The 18,441-nt window shown below is 34.9% G+C and overlaps 1 protein-coding gene across 1 annotated transcript in view; it reads right to left on the bottom strand.

The window, feature by feature from the left end:
* LAMA2 (laminin subunit alpha 2) overlaps positions 1–18,441 on the bottom strand; it is a 625,852-nt gene that overhangs the window by 253,576 nt on the left and 353,835 nt on the right. Inside the window, 4 exon segments of the mRNA XM_044676961.1 lie at positions 3,554–3,697; positions 4,964–5,200; positions 10,209–10,345; positions 15,631–15,811. Of these exon segments, the coding sequence (XP_044532896.1) occupies positions 3,554–3,697; positions 4,964–5,200; positions 10,209–10,345; positions 15,631–15,811 (699 nt within the window).

Here is an 18,441-nt window from a genome sequence, read left to right as displayed (position 1 = left end):
CACATTAACCAAAGTCCAACTACCCCCTTTCTTTTAGCTTTGGCAGCTTGGTAAGACCTTGGGGAGTTAGTGATCCACTTACATAAACTTTAAGGAGTTAGGATCATCATCATACCATGAAGTATCACAGACCTAGAACAATAACAAAAATGGGGGAGGGGGATAATCCCCCTCCCCCATTTTTGTTATTGTTCTAGGTCTGTGAATTCACTGATATAAGGGATTATTCTTGGCTAGGAAATTCCTATCATTGAAGATCAGGGAGTACTCTACAATTCATAAATTCATTCCTTCCTTCCTTCCTTCCTATTCAGGCATCCATTCATTCCCTATATCTATTGTTTTGGAATAAATTGCATAAATTTACTCTTAAAAATTCCATTTTATATTTACCTTGGTAATAACCATCATATCCTAATATTAATTCTAAATGCAACTCTGAAGACATTGGGTTGTGGACTTAGAGTCCACTTATTAGACTTAGAACTTAAAAAACATAGATTCATATCCTTCTTTGGATACATTTGAGCTATATGAAGATGAACAAGACTCTGAACTTTAGTTTCTTCATTTGCTAAACCAGGGAAATAATATTTGCACCATCATCCTCATAAAGTTTTTCTTGAGAAAGTATTCTATAAACTTTAAATTGTTATATAAATGTAATAATGATATCAAAGTACTATGGTGCTAATTATCTCATTACATTGTTTTATCTAAAAAATTATACTTGAATTTACTTGTGGTTTTAAGTAGTATATACCTGTATTATACAAAGACTACTAAAACATACATTTTCCTCTCTCTATATATACAGGTCTGCATATATATATACACATATGTATATGTCATAATCACACAAATATAGAAGCACTGTGTAAATATGTACACATATACATATATAAATCTAATAGCTATATACAAATCTTTAAATATGATACTTATATAAAAGTATATTATATATTTATATGCTATAATTACTCAAATATATAGGCTGCATGAATAAGTATATTATCTCTCTCCACACATAAATATAATATATACAATTCTATTATATATGTATAGAGTGAGTGAGTGAGAGCTCTTTTATTTCTCTGCCTCTATCTCTCTGTCTCTGTCTGCTTGCCTTTCTTTTTCCAAAAATCTTACTGAAATTTAAAACTACTCTAAGAGTTTTGAGACATCATATATTTACCCAAGGTTTATTATTTCATTGGTATAGAAAACCCTAGAGAGTAAATTCCTTTAATAATAGGGATCCAACACCTATATTTAACCATTAGGACCCTTTGGGTCACACTGCCTATATAACTGTGTGACTATGACATACACATACGTATACTTGCTTGAATAATCACACATGTATATATGTACACACATGTAGGTGGACACGTACACAGAAGCATACATGTATGCATATAGCTATGTATATTTATATGTACATGTATATATCATACATATACACAAATGTCTTTGTTGATTGTATAGGTATATTCTACTTAAAAACATAAAAACATAAAAAAGTCAAAGTACTTTCCCCAATAACAACCTTAGGAGGATGAAGTGATAGACAGATACATAGACAGACAGACAGACAGACAGACAGACAGATAGATAGATAGACAGATAGATAGATAGATAGATAGATAGAAAGATAAATATAGACAGACAGATTGTCAGAAGGATGGATGGGTGGGTGGTTAGCCAGGCAGGCAGGCAGGAAGATAAATAGATAGGATAGGGGATAGATAGACAAACAGACATATAATAGGTGATAGATAGATAGAAAGACAGATAGACAGACAGACAGACAGATAGATGGATAGATGGATAGATAGATAGATTGATAGATTGATAGGCAGACAGATGTAGGTCTATTTTATCTGTATATCTATTTAGCATCTTTGAATATAGTCTGCTGATATCTCACTAAAGTATGCTCTGGGCTCCCAAAGATCATGGGAAAATGGTATAAACTCTGCCGGGTTAGATACTAATATGGAAACAGCTTTGATTACAAGGCCTGATGCAGATTCTATGTCTGTTGTTCAAGGATTACCCTAACAAATAATAATGATAGCAATATTTATATAATGTTTTAAGGTTTGAAAAGTGCTTTATATATATATATATATATATAAATATGTGTGTGTGTGTGTGTGTGTGTGTGTGTTTCATTTGATTCTTACAGCAGAATTGTGGCAAGTGCTACTATTTGCCCCATTTTACCAATGATGAAACTGAGGTTGAGGGAAGTTAGATCTCTTGACCATAGTCACACACTCAGTAGAGGTCAGAGACAGGACCTGAATGCAAGTCAGCCTGTCTTTGGGGCTGATCCTCTATCCATGCCGCTATCGACCTTTTTATCACCATGTTAACCATGAGGTGACAATTTCCCTCCCTCCCCCCATATTTCTTATCCATCTACTAAGTCACAGAAGAAATGTGATCTGAATTTGTGAATGTTTACAAATAAAATCTAAATATATGTATGGCTAGATTTGTGCTTTTATTCTGTGTAAAGAATTCCCAATAAGAAAAATTCTTTTGTCAGGGATTCATAATTGTTCTGCAATTTATAGTCTAAGGGAATTGATTAGGCTCCTGAGAGATTCAGTGACTTGCTCATGGTCACTTAGCTAGTACATGTCAAAGAGAAGTCTTAAACATAGGTCATCCTAACTTTGAGAGCAGCTTTATACATTATGTAATGCTGCCTAGCTATACTTATTATAAGTATATTATATAATAATAAAATATATTGTTATAAGTATTATAAGGAACACTTGGGTGGCAGAGTAGACAGAGCACTGGATCTGGAGACAGAAAGAACTGAGTTCAAATCTGACCTCAGACACATCCTACCTGTGTGACCCTGGGCAAGTTACTTAACATTTTGCCTCAGTTTCCTCACATGTAAAATGATCTGGATAAAGAAATGGCAAACTATTCCACTATCTTTGCCAAGAAAACCCAAAGTGGCATCAAGAAGAGTTGGACATGACTGAAAAATGACAGAACAAAATACTTATTATGTTGCCTATCCATAAAATAAATGGGTCCTTCTGTATCTATCTACAGTCACTCTTTCTCCGTGGTGAGGAGGTGCTATTATTGCTCAGAGTAAGTCACTATGACATGTCTTAGGGTATAGACACTTAAGAGAACAGACAATGAGCCTGTTTAACTTTTATGTGGCATGAACAGAATAATGCACTGGGGGGAATGAATGATTAAAAAATCTTTTGAACAATGTAAAAATTAAGAACATCTGAGAAAGAAAAGTCAAAGGCACAATTAAAGAAAGATGAGTATATTCTCTTGTCACTTATTCGTTATAAAAAATAAATGTACTGCTTTTCAGATAAAAAAAAAACACCAATGGTGATTGTCTAATGGAACATGGTCCCTTCACTATTTCTAAATGTACACAGGGGAAAAGGTTACTTAAATGTTTTGCCATTTCCTAGCTACCTCTCAGTGCCTGACTAAAAGACGCCAGCAGGAAATAACATTATAGCATTACACGGCTCAGCAGTTCCCTACTCACCCACATACGGATCAGTCCCCTTGCTTCAGTGCACTGGGTAGTTGTGCCAAAGCAATAGCAGCTGCTGCAGCCAAGTGGGTTCTTGGCATCAAGTCCAAATGTGCCGGGCCGGCACCTGTCGCAGTGGACACCTTCCACATTCACCTAGAGAGAGAATCCCAACAGGAGCCCGTAGTTAAAGGCAGAGATCTAGGGGAAATTGTCCTTGAAGGGGCTGTTAGGGGTATGGATTTTCAGAGTATGATAGAAATTAAATCAAGCCGACCGCCTCCAATGGCATGTATAATTGGTGTCAATAGCAGTGTTACATAAGCACAATAAAATACTTTATTTACAAATATGTATATTGCTGAGGTGCTTTTAGAACTAAGCAACAGATTGTATAATAGTTCCATTGAAAGCAATAGGAAAGACTCACTAGACTTCAGAACACAATAAAAATAATGAACACCATGTTGAGGTCCATGCAATGCAAACAAAAGTTGAGACAGGGTCAGCATATAAATGACAAGATCCAAGCTGATGCTTGGTGACTGAATGCTGGGTAGAGTTTGTATCTGCACCGTATATGCTCTCCCTGGATGGCAGAAGTATTCCTCTAAAAAGAATGCTCAAACGGATTCATAACCACCCTCCAGGGCTTCCTTCTCTCCTTTCTTTTGTCCCTCTCTTCAGAGTCTTTATCTTGAGTAGTCAGAATACCTCTGACACGATATTAACTGTATTTAGAGTGGAATTGATTTTTGCAGAAACATCTAAAGGGAAAAATACCTCTTTGCCTTTTTAATTGATTATTTTTCCACATCATTTAACAATATTAATGAAGGCTGAAATGTGCAGATAGTCACTGTTGTAATGTCAGGGGTGCTGGGTAATGTGATGGTATTGCACTCCCACAGCAACAAGAGCATTTTGCTTTGAACCATGATTGCTGATCCATTTTTAGGAGAAGCTGCTTTTAATGTGTCTTATTATTTAACTCACAGATGTGATGTTCAGCAGGTATGTGCTGTTTAAGTGAGAGTAAATGTGTTTCAGGTCACTTTTCTGTCATTTCAAACTTTTTGCCCTTTGAATGGGCAGAAAGATGTTATCAAGCAAAGTCTTCCTTAAGATTTTCGCCTTGCCTTTATTGATGCTCAGTAAAGATATCCATGAAATCTTTACCAAATAGCATCCCAACAGGAATCCAACCATTTCGGCAGGATTTGGTTAAAGAAAACCTATTACCTAAAAAAGTGGAATTCTGCTCTCAGATCTGCAGGGTACTACTTACCAACATATTCTCTTTGGGGATTCCCCTTTCAATTCATTAGAATAGAAATAAACAAAAAACAAAATGAGGAATAACATTGAAAAGTGGAAAAACAATGCTGAGGCTTTTCATTGCCGGACTTTGGCTGTGTGTACCTTACAAGTGCACTGTCCATTGTGATTAAGGCATGCACATTTTTCAGTTTCTGAGTTGCAAGTTGATCCATCTGTCCCGGCCGGGAAGCAGTCACACAGGTTACAATGAGGATAGTTCCAATGGCCCAAATTGCATTCAGTACATTTTGTGCCGGAGAACTCTGGGTGGCAGGAGCATTGGCCAGTGTTTACATTACATTGGAAATCAAATGATCCCACCAAACTACAATTACAAGCCTATGGAAAAGATAATGAAATGTAAATTTTAGTGAAGTTTCACAACAATTTTCCTAAAATCACAACTCCACAATTGCTCCTAGAAAATTCTAACATTCATTTACACTAATGAAAAACCAATATTTTATGTAAATGCATAATATGCCACTCTAGGCACTCTCATTTCAAAATAGAACCCTGGAAATGAACTCAGCTGCTTATGATTCACTTAAATTGTATTAGACAAAATCTTCCTTTCTAGATTTCATTATTTATTCCCTCTAGGCATCTAGGCAGTGCAATGGATAGCAGAGATTCAAAGTAGGAAGACCTGAGTTCAAATCTAGCCTCAGGTATTTACTACCTGTGTAACCTTAGGTAAGTCAAAAATCTTTGCCTCAGTTTCTGTAAATGTAAAATAGGAATGATGATAATAAATATCTTCTTCCCAGAATTGTTGTGAAGATAAAATGAGATATTTATAAAGCACTTAGCACAGTTAATAGCATACAATAGCCCTATAAAAATGTTTGTTGTTATTATTAATGTTGAGTTGTTTCTGGCATGTCTAACTCTTTATATCCCCGGTTTTCTTGGCAAACAGACTGGAATGGTTTTCCATTTCCTTCTCTAACTCATTTTAGAGATGAGGAAACTGAAGCAAACCCATTAAGTGACTTGTCTATGGACACACACTAGTAAAAGCTTTTGAGTCAGGAATTAACTTTAGGTCTTCCTGATCCCAGGCCTAGCATTATATAAATTTTATTATTATTATTATTATTATTACTATTATTATTATATCATTATATTGTTGCAATGAAGCCATAGACTTTAACACTGTGCACATCTCTAAATATCCATATAGCAGGGATTCTTCAACAAGCTTTAAGGGGGCTATTGAACTTATTTTTGTTAATATTTTGATAACTTCATTTCACTATCATTTTCACTTAAAATCCTTTGAGTTTTTAAAATTCATTTAAATTTTTTGTTGTTGTTGTTGATAGGAAGTTAATGATACAAAAAAAAGAAAAGAAAGGAAGAAAAAGTTAAGTAGCTTTGCCCCAAAGGGAAGGGAGCTTCCTGACAAGCCCCACAGCTCTGAGGGTTTGATGACTTGTTATATCACCTGCTATCACATTTCCCTGACAGTGACCAAAGAAGGAACTTTCCAACCAATCATCTTCCTTCCATATTACTAAGTTACTATATGACTAAATCAATACCATATATACTAGCATGTTGTTTCTAAGGCTGTTTGATACTCCTTATGGAACTGCAATCAAGAGTTTCCACTTGCAATCTCCTAGCTAGAGGTGGGGAAGCGATTTTCCTGGGCAAAGGATAACATCTGTCTTCCCTTTTCATCACTATGGCATCTGAAACTCATGGTTTGCACCTGTGATGAGGAGGTAACATCGAAAAGTTAGAAATGCTTGTGTTTATAGTTAGAGAAATATAGAGGTTCTCCAGTAAGAATTTGTGCTTTAAGAGCTGTCCAAAAGATACAGGCTTTTTTTCTTATAGTTTTGAAGTTGTTTGGAGAATAGTAAGTTGTGCCAGAAGGTATATCTACACAGGGATGTCAAACTCAAAAAAAAGGCGGGGGGGGGGGGAGAGAGCTGCTCAACTATACATAAGGATCACTCTGGATCACATGTTGACTTGGAAAAGCACATATTAATATTATTTTTGTTTTATTATATTTTATTTATCTAGTTAAATATTTCCCAATTACTTTTTTTAAACCCTTACTTTCTGGCTTAGTAATAACTCTAAAATAGAAGGGTAAAGGTTAGGCAAATGGAGTTAAGTCACTTGCTTCAAGACCACACAGCTAGGGAATACCTGAACCCAAGTCCTCCTGACTCCAGGACTGGTGCTTTATTCAATGTGCCACCTAACTGACCCTCCAATTACATTTTAGTCTCATTTGGGCTGCACTGGTAGTGTTACAGGTAGTGTGTTTGACACATCTGATCTATGGGATAGCCTGAGGTTAAGCAATATTAAACAGCATGGGTTTGTAGTTTATTGCAGAGGTTTCTACAGTACTTAAAGCTTCTTTAATGAAGCAGCTCATCTGAACCCTAGATAAGTCACATTCCCCACTGAAAGTAATATTCACCCCTGGGTCCTGAAAATCTGTCCTGTTATGGAACTCCAGGGACTCTCAGATCTTTCTTTCTGTCCTGCAGAAGAGCTCTATATGTGTAGTCTCCAACAATGAGAATGTCTTAAGTGCTCTTGGCACATGGTAATCTTTTAATATCATATTAGTTGACTATGATTTATATTTATTGCTACAATCTCAAATATTAGATTTTTATTTCTCTAATTTTTTGATAAAAAGGATTTTTGATTAATAATATAGGCAAATGACTAGATTGCTAGTCCTAATGCCAGACAAATGGATACTTTTAAAAAAATTTAAAAATTATTCTATATGCTCTAAATCTGGGATAGAGAGCTGTGACATCGCAGATAGAAAGCTGGCTTTGGAAAAGAAGTTATTGGGTTCAAATCTTACCTTTTGATGTCAACTGACCTGGTGACTGGACAAATGACTCAACCTCTTAGTATTTTAGGCAGGTTTCTAAGGCTAAAAGCCACAGAGTAGGTGGCAACTTGCTTTGGTAGAGGGAATGACTTTATCTGGGAGTTTCTTATGTCAGTGAAATCACAAGTCCAGTTCTTATCCCTATCCTTATAAATATGACTGAATTCTAAGGTAAAGAACAGTACAGTTTTGTTACTTCAAATACATCATTGTTGGCAAGGTAGGATTTGAACATCAGAGAGACTAGATGAATACACTTCATGGATTAGACAAAATTTCAGATATAGAAGGGATCTAGTGGCTATATATTCCAACTTGTACTACTTGAAGAATGCCTTCTAAATAGGCTTGATAAGTGATCATCAAACTTTTGTTTGAAGATCTCCAAAGAAAGCTCTGGTTGTTTTGAAGTTTCCTAAGTTTAAATTTGATAAGTTTAAATTTGCTTCCTGATAACTGTCACTCATCTTTTGGTTCTGAACAGAGAAGTATAATTCTTTTTCTTTTAAAAAAAACCCTTACTTTCTGCCTTAGTAACAACTCCAGGACAGAAGGGCAAGGGAAATGGAATTAAGTGACTTGCCCAGGGTTAGACAGCTAGGAAGTATCTGAGGCCACATTTGAACCCAGGTTCTCCAGACTCTAGGTCTGACATTCTATCCACTGTGCCACACTGCTAGTCTAAGCCCAATTCTTTTTCAATATAATAGACATTCAAATATTTTAAGACATTTTTGATGTTCCTATTTTCTTGCATTTCCTTTAAATAATCTCCATATGGTGTGAAATCCAGGTCTTTCATCATCCTGGTTGTCTTCCACCAGATTATCAAGGTCCCTTCTAAACTTTGGTAGCAATAACTGAACATAGCACATTACATATGGTCTGACCAGGGCACAGCATAACAGACATCCTCAAGGACTATTCACCTGATAATAGACTGGTACCTACACAATGAACCATAACAGAAGGAAGGAAAAAAAAGTGGCAGAAACATCATGGTGATGAGAATTAAGTATTCAGTCAGGGAAGCTGAAATAAAGTTTTATTAGACCCACCCCACATAGCTAAAATTCAAAATATCTGCTACTGAATTTATATTACAGTAGTAACTCTACATAGGTATAATACCTCCAGAGGGAATAAGAATGGCTTGGATTTGAATTGACTTCTGAGATTTTTATTTTTTGCTCATCTCATGAGAAGGAAATATAGTTGGTTTGGGACTGAAGCAACCCTCAAAAAATAAGAGGAGAGAACACCTTGCAAGAGAAAAGATCACCCTAACTCATTTCCTCCTCCCAACATACACCTGTGAAGCTACTGGGGCAGCAGATATAGTAACACTGGCAAATCATTTCTTTGTACCCATACAGTCTAGGAAGATAGAGAGGTGAAAACTGAAGGGGGAAGGGAAAGATGGAAAATATAAGATTTTTTTTGTCCATTTTTTTAATGTGTGTTAGCTTAGGTGTTTGGAGATCTAAGTAAAAAGATATAGAAGAAATAGTGGTCTTTATCCTCCTTCCCTGATTTATTTAATTTGAGTAGAACTAGAACTCACTTTTAAATATGTTTTTTTATTCTGTCAAAGACTGAATCTAATTGATCTGAACTTATTTTTCATAAACACCTATATTTAACCATTAGGAACCATATAGGAGAGAATGACCTTTCCTGAATAGGGCTTGGATCTCAATCTCCCAACGAATTGTTAGAGAGTTTACAATCTCAAACTGGGGGTGGGGGGCATAATCGTGAACTATTTATATGTTTCATGACTATATATCCACACAATCCCTGCTTTTATTTTCATTTTGTCATGAAAGAAAGCTTATATCTTTTGAGGAAATGTTTTGTTGGATCAGGCCTTTAAGAGGTCAGACAATTTAATCCAACACATTAACTCTCTATTAAATAAGACTTGATACTATCCTAATGTTAAAATGCTGTCCATTAAAAAAATTCAAAGATCTCCCCCTTTTTCTTAATGAAGAAAATAAAAGTGAACATGTTTTAAGAAAATTCAATATATACAAAACTAAACTCACCAAAAAGACAACTCAGGTTATGGTTATTTGATTTACAAAGCCATCTATCTTATAATTACCAACAGGCATCATTTAAAAGGTTAAATTTCCCTAATGTTCAGAGAGTACAGTTTATAAATAAAAATCATTTATGATGTTTCAGGAATTTAATTGTTGCACGTATGACTGTGAAAAAATGTAACTGATAGTTAAAAAAAACAAATATGCAAACCACTGACTGCATAAACAGGATCTGGTGCTGCTCAGACACAGAGTCCTATTGCTAAGTTAATCTTGATCAGTATCAAAACTCACAGTACAAGCATGATTCTAGAAGACTGTCTGTTTAGGATTGTAGTTTTAGTTGTTTACTAAAGAAAATCATAGGTCCTTCTCTAGTTTTACCACAGATATTAAAAAGAGAGAGCCCACTTACCTTGCAGCCAGTGATGATGCTATGGCCCCAAGAGTTAGGTGCACACTTATTGCACTTTTCTCCAATGGTATTAGGAGGACAAATACATTGGCCAGTATTTGGGTCACAGTTATTACCCAGATGGGCACACTCACAGGCTTTACAGGGGAGAAGAAACAAAGACAAGAAATAAAGAATGATCAGAAGACTTTTCAGATGATGTCAAAATGACCTTGCCTTTCCCCTAATTCTCAAAGTTAAAACCTTTCCAACTTGCCAAATAAGTTTTTCAAAATTTACCAGCTTATCATGGTTATTAACATATTAAAAATGTTCCTGTTTAATTCTGTTCTAATTCTATGGACCATGACTGTTTCTCTGACAGTATTTGTTCATCATGGGTTTGCTTCTGACTTTTTTTGCATACTGTACAGATTTGCTGATCCCCCCACCCTTTGATATAGCTGAATTGTAAACAATAGGTATGAGAGTTGTTCTTTTGAACTTCAGTATGGTGAATAAAAAATAAAAATGATCTGTATCAGCAAGTGTTTTATAGCTCTGCAATCTTGAAAAAAAGTGCTTAGCCCTAAACACTACTTATGTGTGTAAAGTGTTTTAGGGGCTGCATTTACCATCTGCCTTATTTCTGTGTGGTTAGCTTACTCTTTCCTTGCAATGTTTGCAATGGAAATTCAGAACAAATAATAGATTCCTCTTTTCCCATTCCCTTCTCCCAGGAAATGTCAAGGTGAAGCTCTAAGCATGTCAAAGAATTCTATTTCCTTGTCTACGCAATATTTAGTTCCTTGCTGCTCTTGGGCTAAAGGATTTTGGTGTAGTTTTCTGTACCAAATTAGTGAAGAAAAAAGGAGAAACTTGAAAATTGGTGAGGTAAATCCAAGTACATCAATACCATGGGAAATCGTTACTCAATTATATGAGGTGTTGTGGTAGGTCAGCCTGCCTGTAGTAAGAGAGTCTATAAACCTTTTGAACTCAATAGATTTAAGGTGAGAGAGAGTAAATTAAATTTTACAGAGTTGATATTAGTAAGATATTATAAAGCAATTCCATGTTGATACTGGACAAGTTGGGGATGGATTGTAAGATCATAGATTTAGAGCATCAAGATACTTTGGAAGTCATCTAGTCCAATCTCTTCATTTGATGGATGAAGAAACTGAGGCCTGGAGTAGTTGAAAGCCTTACATGCAGCATAACAAGGCATGTATTCAAAACCAGGTTCTATGACTCCTCTGAGAATATAACAAGATTCAAGTCAGCTGTATGTGTAGCATAAAGAGTGTGACCTGAGAGATCAGCCTGTCCAATTCCATGATCTAGGCTTTTTGCTAATTTTGTCTTTAATAAAATGATTAGCATAACACTAACCCTCTAGAAGGATATTAATATTCTCAACTATATAGAGTCTATGGCTGGAGGCACTCTTGTACAAACTGTAGAAATTTGAATATATATATTATGCATTTTTAAAGATGTAGGTTGGTTATTTTTCAAGCTAACAAAGTATTAGTCACCTAAATTTAACAGTTTTGCCTTGGATTCTTAGGCTTTCCTTTTTTTGTTTTTTAGTCTTAATAGCCTTTCAAAGTTACCTTCTCAAACTCTGTTATTTTATAGAGGAGGAAACTGAGACCCAGAGAATCAGACTTGCTAAAGTTACCCAGGTAGTAAGCAGCAGTTAAGATTTGAATATGGGTTTTTGCGGACCCTTTCCACGATTTCATCCTGTGTGCCTCTGCTATAATAGATAAATAGGTATAATTTCTAATGAAAGTCTCAGTTCTTATGCAGGGTTTAAAATTTGCAAGATTTCTGAAAACAGATGATTCTCTTAAGCATGTTAAAAATTCCTCCTATAATCATTTGCATACTAATAAATTATAGTTATTATAATCAACAATTACTTTTGAGCTTCTAATTCATTTTAATGACTGGAATATCACTTAGATTTTACCCACTGTATGAAGAATATGAAAAGGATTTTAATATTGTAAGTATTGTATATATAATAATAAATATATGGTTATATAATGTATATTATAAACATATATGAGTTGATAATAACAAATCATTTCTGTAGTGCTTGAAGTTTTATCATGGACTTTGCTAAGCAAAGATAAATAGTGAACTAGACAAGTTACTGGTTGGAAATCCTAAATTAGTGCTGTCTAAATTATGGGCATTTTATTTTACTCTTGATATTTTTTCTCTAGTGTATTTTTTCACAGTCAAGTCAACAAGTCAGAGAGCATCGATTAAGTCTTCACTATGTGTCAGGTACCGTGCTAAGTGCTGAGAATATAAATGCAAGCAGAAAAACTGTCCCTAAGCTCAGGAAGCTTACATTCTAGAGAGACTCTGTGAGAGTGAAAAGTGTAGTCTGGAGAGGAATTAAGACCTGATGGCCTGGGCGTGTTCCTTAAAATGGAGATTCTGGGAGTAAAAAGACAATTAGAAAGAAAAAAGGAAGGGGTAGAGGCTATTAATGTGTTATATCCAGGAACTGAGTGGGCTTCCAAGGTGATAAGGTTTCAATATCGAGAAAGTTGGCAGAGATCAATGCCATCTCCCTGATTAAATTGTAAGCTTCTTGAGAGTAAGGATTGTTTAATTCTTTGCGTCTTTATCCCTACCTCCTGGGATAGTGTCTGGCATATACTGTAGTACTAAGTTGAGTGGGCACATAATACGTGTTTATAGATTGATATTCCTTTATTTCTGCATATTGATTGCTTTCCAAGAATATGGTAGCAGGGCTTAATAAGTGTGCTTAAAGGAATCAGATCTGAAATCTATTAGTTTTCATTCTCATGAAATACAAATATCCTACTGTACAAGATTTAGAACTATTCCATTGTTTCCCATCTGGCGGCTACTCATCTTTCAAATTGCCTCAGTCTCTATCTGTAGTAAAAGATATGACGTACATCCCCTCACTCGGCCAGCCAAAGCAAAGTACTTTCCCTCTCTTGGCCTTGATTTCCTTTTCTACGAAGTGAGATAGTTGCATCAATAACAATAATGAGGATAATAAAAATTATGATAGCTGACATTTATATAGTATTTTAAAGAGGTAATATCCTGATACTACAGATGAAAAAACTGAGGCTGAGAGGAGATGCATCCAGGGTTGCATAACTAATAAGTATCTTTGACAGGATTCCAAGTCAGGTCTTTATGACTCCAAGTCCAAGGCACCTTTATAACTATGACATTCTGTAGACCTAATTGAACCAATCTTGGCAATCTGGGGAAAAATATTTCTTGTTTCTTAGTTTTCACAAGAAAACCCAGAGATCCTGTGTGTGCATGTGCTCCTGAGGAAGAGAAATACACACCTATACTGCTACAGAGAGTAGAAGGAAGGAAGGAGAAGAGGACTGTGGATTGTTGAGTATTATAATTGTTAATTAATTTTTATTGTTAGGCAAAGCACTTAAATCCACAACTTTTAGGTGCTATATGATGTGAATTATTAGTATAGGGTATATTGTTACATTTATTGTTGAATAGTAAAACATTCTATTGATTAACAAAAATAATTTTCTAAATAAGTGTACTTGTTTTATTGGAATGTCAAATCACAAAACGTTAGAGTAGGAACTTAGCAGGCATCTGCTTCAACCTATATTAAGAACAAAAAGAATTCCTTATACAAGAACTCACTACCAAGAGACCATACAGCCTTTGCTAGATTCCTTCCAGTGGGGGGAAAAAAACCTAGGCTGAAGGCAGTCCATTTTACTTTGGGGTTTTCATTACACTAAACCTAAATTTGCCTTTTTGGAACTTCCAATCATAGAATTCCAACTGAATATTTTAAATATATGATAGGCTTACAAGTATTTGTAGACTTTGAGTAGTTTTATGTCCCCTTTGAATATTCTCTTCCCCAGGTGAAATATCCCTGTTTTCTTCAGTCCATCATCATGACATAGATTCAGTGAACTTCACTATTTTTGTTGCCCTTCTCCGAGTTCTCTTCTACTTGTCTTTTGGGGTCACCATTCTCTTTATTTCTGGAATCTCTGACCTTTGGTGCAGCCCAAGACCAAATTGGGTTTTTTAGCTACTATATCATAAACCTTAAGCCTATTGAACTTGCAAAACACTCCAGATCTTTAATAAACAGTTTTCTTACCATGTTACCCTTCTCTTATACTTGTGAAGTCAATTTCTTGAACCCAAGTGAAAGATTTCACACTTATATTACATTTCTTTGAATTAGATTCTGCTCAGTGCTGTAGATTTCAAGATCTTTTGGGATCCTGTCTCTTTCATCTAGTGTGTTAGCTATTCTTCCCAGCTTTGTGTTATTTGTAAATGTGATAAACATGCTGTACATTCCTTTCTTTTAATCACAGCCAAAAATGTTTAACAGCACACAGCTAAGCACTGATGCCTTCACTGGAGACTTCCTTCTAATTTGACATGGAAAAACTTAATGACTACTCTTTGAGTTTGACCATTCAATGTGAAGTGAAGCTATTTAATTATACTATCATCTAATTAATGCCACTCAATTCCCACCTCCCCCATAAGAATTGCATGAGATAATTTATAAAATCCAGGTAAAATATATCTATATCAATCATTAAGATAGTAACTTTCTCAAGAAAATTAAATTAGTTTAGTATGGCATGACTCATTCTTGATGAAGCCATATTAGTTCTATGTGATCACCCTTTTCTATTCTTGATGATCATTATCTTTGATAATATGTTCTAGAATTTTGCCAGAAATTGAAGTCAGGATCATGGGCCTATAGTTTGTGGACTATTTTCTTCACTTTGAAAAGTTGGGACATTTTACCTTCAGCCTATTATCCATTATCTTCAAATATGACTGATAGTGATTCAGCCACCATTCACCACTTCTATCAGTATCATAAAATGTAATTAATTCATTTGAGGCAGCTTACTTGAACTCATCAAGGGCAAATTGCTTTTACTTACTGCATTCCTAAACTTGAGTATATCTAGGTATCAATTAGTGGGAATAGTGAATACTCTGAAGTGGTCTCATTATTTGAATTCAGACTGCATGATTTCATCGGGCTAGAACCAATGGCCATATTTTACATAATTATAACTTCAAAGAATGTTTAGGTCTATCTCTACTTCCTCTGAATCTTTGGAAATCTTTCCTTCCCCAAAGCTAAGGTACAGATCAAATGATGCTTGGCTTTCCCCTTATTCTCTAACACAAATTCTAGAAACAAATGGTAACTTCACCATTAAGCTTCCTATCATTTCACCCTAGCAATGAGTTCCTCCCAGTTATTAGGAATCCTGTCTCAGTAATAATTTTTTGCCCATTGTTGCATCTTTCTATGATGTTGAAAACATATTGATTGCTTTTTCTTTCCCTCCAAAGCCTTAAATAATAAGATGAAGGGAAATAGTGATTTACTTACGAGTACAACCTCCCTCTTGAAACTTAAAATAGCCATGGGCACACCGGTCACATTTCTTTCCTGCCACCCCAGGCTGGCACCAGCATTGCCCACTCTCTTCACAATCAAAAGACTTGGATCCAAAGGAATTGCAGTTGCAGGGAACACAGCCCTGGGAGGATTGTAGGCCAAAGGTTTGAGGCTGGCAGAGAAGGAAAAGGAAAACCAGTTAAGGACAAATAAGCCAAAATCATAACAGCTAAACAAAGCTTTGCAGGTGGGAACAGAGGGAATTGTGGGCTGTGGGTTTTTTCTCTTTTATGCTATTACTACAACAGCCAGGCTGTTATTAAAGTTAATAGATATTTCCTGCCCTATCAAAGGAGAAAGACTATTAAATTGAAGTCATATCAGAAGCGAGGGCAGCACTGGGGCAATATCTTGAGGTCTGTAACATTTTAACTAGCCTTTCCCCACACCTCCCAAGGTCATAGCAATGATCTATCTAAAAGATGGAAGCCATGGGTGGCTTCCAGTTTTAATTAAAAACCTCCCTTGTTCACAGCTTCATTTCTTTTAGGTTGAGCTAACTTCTTTCAGGTCCTGGATTACAGGTTCACAAAACTTGGCATGATTGCTTTAGATCTTATTTTAAAACAGTTTCAGAAAAAATTAAAAAAAATGTTCTCTCTCTCTTTCTTGGTCTGATATCTTCTATTCAATTCCTTCTATGACCAAACACAAAGTATTTCTTGCTCATCACCATTACAAACTTTATTATGGTCTAGTGGGAGTCAGAGGCCCTGGCTTTGAATCCCAGTTCTGCTATAAATCATCCTAGGCCCTAGAGGTCCTTTATGGGCCTCAGTTAACTTTTTCATAGAATGTGAGAATATGAACAAGATGGTCTCTAAGGCTCCTTCCAAATCTAAATGTAGGATCTATTGATTGCATAAATATATCTCATTAGTGGTATCTACATTGGCAGAATGAAACAGATCACTCATATTTATTTGGTTGCATATTAATTGTTTAAATGTAAATGCTGATAATAATCTTTGATTTTGAAATCCAAACTTTCAAATACTAGGGCAAAATATTAATTTTATCTTCTATCACAATAAACAGTCTATTATTTTTCCTAGGCATAGTCAGGGGCCAATTGCCACTGGGACTTTTAAGTGAAACATTTGCAAGAAATGAGCAGGATGTGGATTCAGTAAAATTATTTGCTAAATTTACTTTATTTGCAGTTAGTGACATGTTTGCTGAACTATCTTGGGAAATATGTGCACATCAAAGTCAAACTCACAAATTAATTGGGATTTTTCCCAGAGTTTGTTATTGATGACAGATCTCTAAGGATATGCTAGAGAAAGGAATTTTCATTTTCATGGGTTATCCTCATACAAGTTATTTAAAAGTGAATTGATTAAAACACTCTTCCATAGTCAAAACCTCCACCTTGACCCAAGCCAGGTACCTTACAGATAGGTGCTTAGTCATAAGAGAATTGAATGAAAAATGATGATGGCTACGCACAAACCCCCCTTTTTTTATTACTATTCAAAAAATTCAAAGTATCTTTACTATAGAATGCCAAGTTTGTAAATAAAGGTCTTCTTTTCATTATCCCAACTCTGTTGGGCATAGAGATTAAAATATAATAAAATAATGGAAATTAATTCCAAATATAACATTAAACTTAATGAACTTTACCTTATTTTTTTGTGTGAAAAGAAACTTCAAAAGATGATTGCATATTGACCAAGAAAAATTTAATTTTTATTACTAAGAACATTTTTAATATGATCTGCATTATATTGCCAATAATATTGGGAATAACCAAAACAAAAACCAAAATCAGTTTTCTTGAAAATTAATGTTTTTTCAAATTTTACTACACATTGAATGTGTTCATATTTGAAACTTCAACATACTTTGCATTATTTTCCCATTCCACTTCTAATTTTTATTTTTTGTGAACCCAAATGATAAATGGCTAGTGATGTTAGCAAAAGAAAAAAAGGACAAAATAATAGATGTGATAGTTTGGTATTATTTAGTTCAAACAAGAAAAAAATAAAGCATAGTACCCTACTTTTAAAATGAACTAAAAGACCCAAAGAGCTTGACAGTAAATGTTTTGTAAAAAAATCAACAAGCAGCAATTTCCTATAAAGAATTTCCAAACAGTGAAATCCTATTATAATAATAAAAAAGACATCAAGTCAAGATACTACAGAATAAAGACTACCCAAATTCAGTAATTACATTTCTAATTGCAATTGCCACCCTTAAAGATTACTTTCAAAGGTTAAGAAAAGCACACTCAGAAAACAAACATGAATAACAAAGATCTCAGGCCAGACATTCAGATTAATGTATTGAAGCCAACCAAGCAGAGTCTAGAGCTCAGCTCTCAATAAGAAGTTTGATAGGTTCTCATAAATTCTATTTATAAAAGTGAAAACTAGGGGAAAAGATTATCTGAAAGGCTGAAACAGGGTTTTGCACTGGACTAAGGAGAACAGGAAATGGCAAAGGAAGGGCTGCTTTTCCTCCTGATTTTGTATTTTAAAAACTAATGATTTTTCCCTAAAAAATGATATGCATTTTTAAAGAACCATACTTTGTTGTAAAATTTTCTGAAATTTAGTGACATTTTATAAGTGAAAAATGGGAGAATTCTTTGAATTTACTTCTTATCACTCCTTCATTTCCCCCTTCTGCCTGCATAGTCAAATATCCAGATAAAAATTTAGTTCATATATTCTTTATATGATGCCAAATGTTTAGATATCTAAAAATATCTGGGTAACTAGATGAATG

This window comes from Gracilinanus agilis, chromosome 4 (assembly GCF_016433145.1).
Source record: "Gracilinanus agilis isolate LMUSP501 chromosome 4, AgileGrace, whole genome shotgun sequence".
Taxonomy (NCBI): domain Eukaryota; kingdom Metazoa; phylum Chordata; class Mammalia; order Didelphimorphia; family Didelphidae; genus Gracilinanus; species Gracilinanus agilis.
The sequence above is the reverse complement of the archived record's forward strand: the minus strand, read 5'-3'. Positions and strand labels throughout refer to the sequence as shown.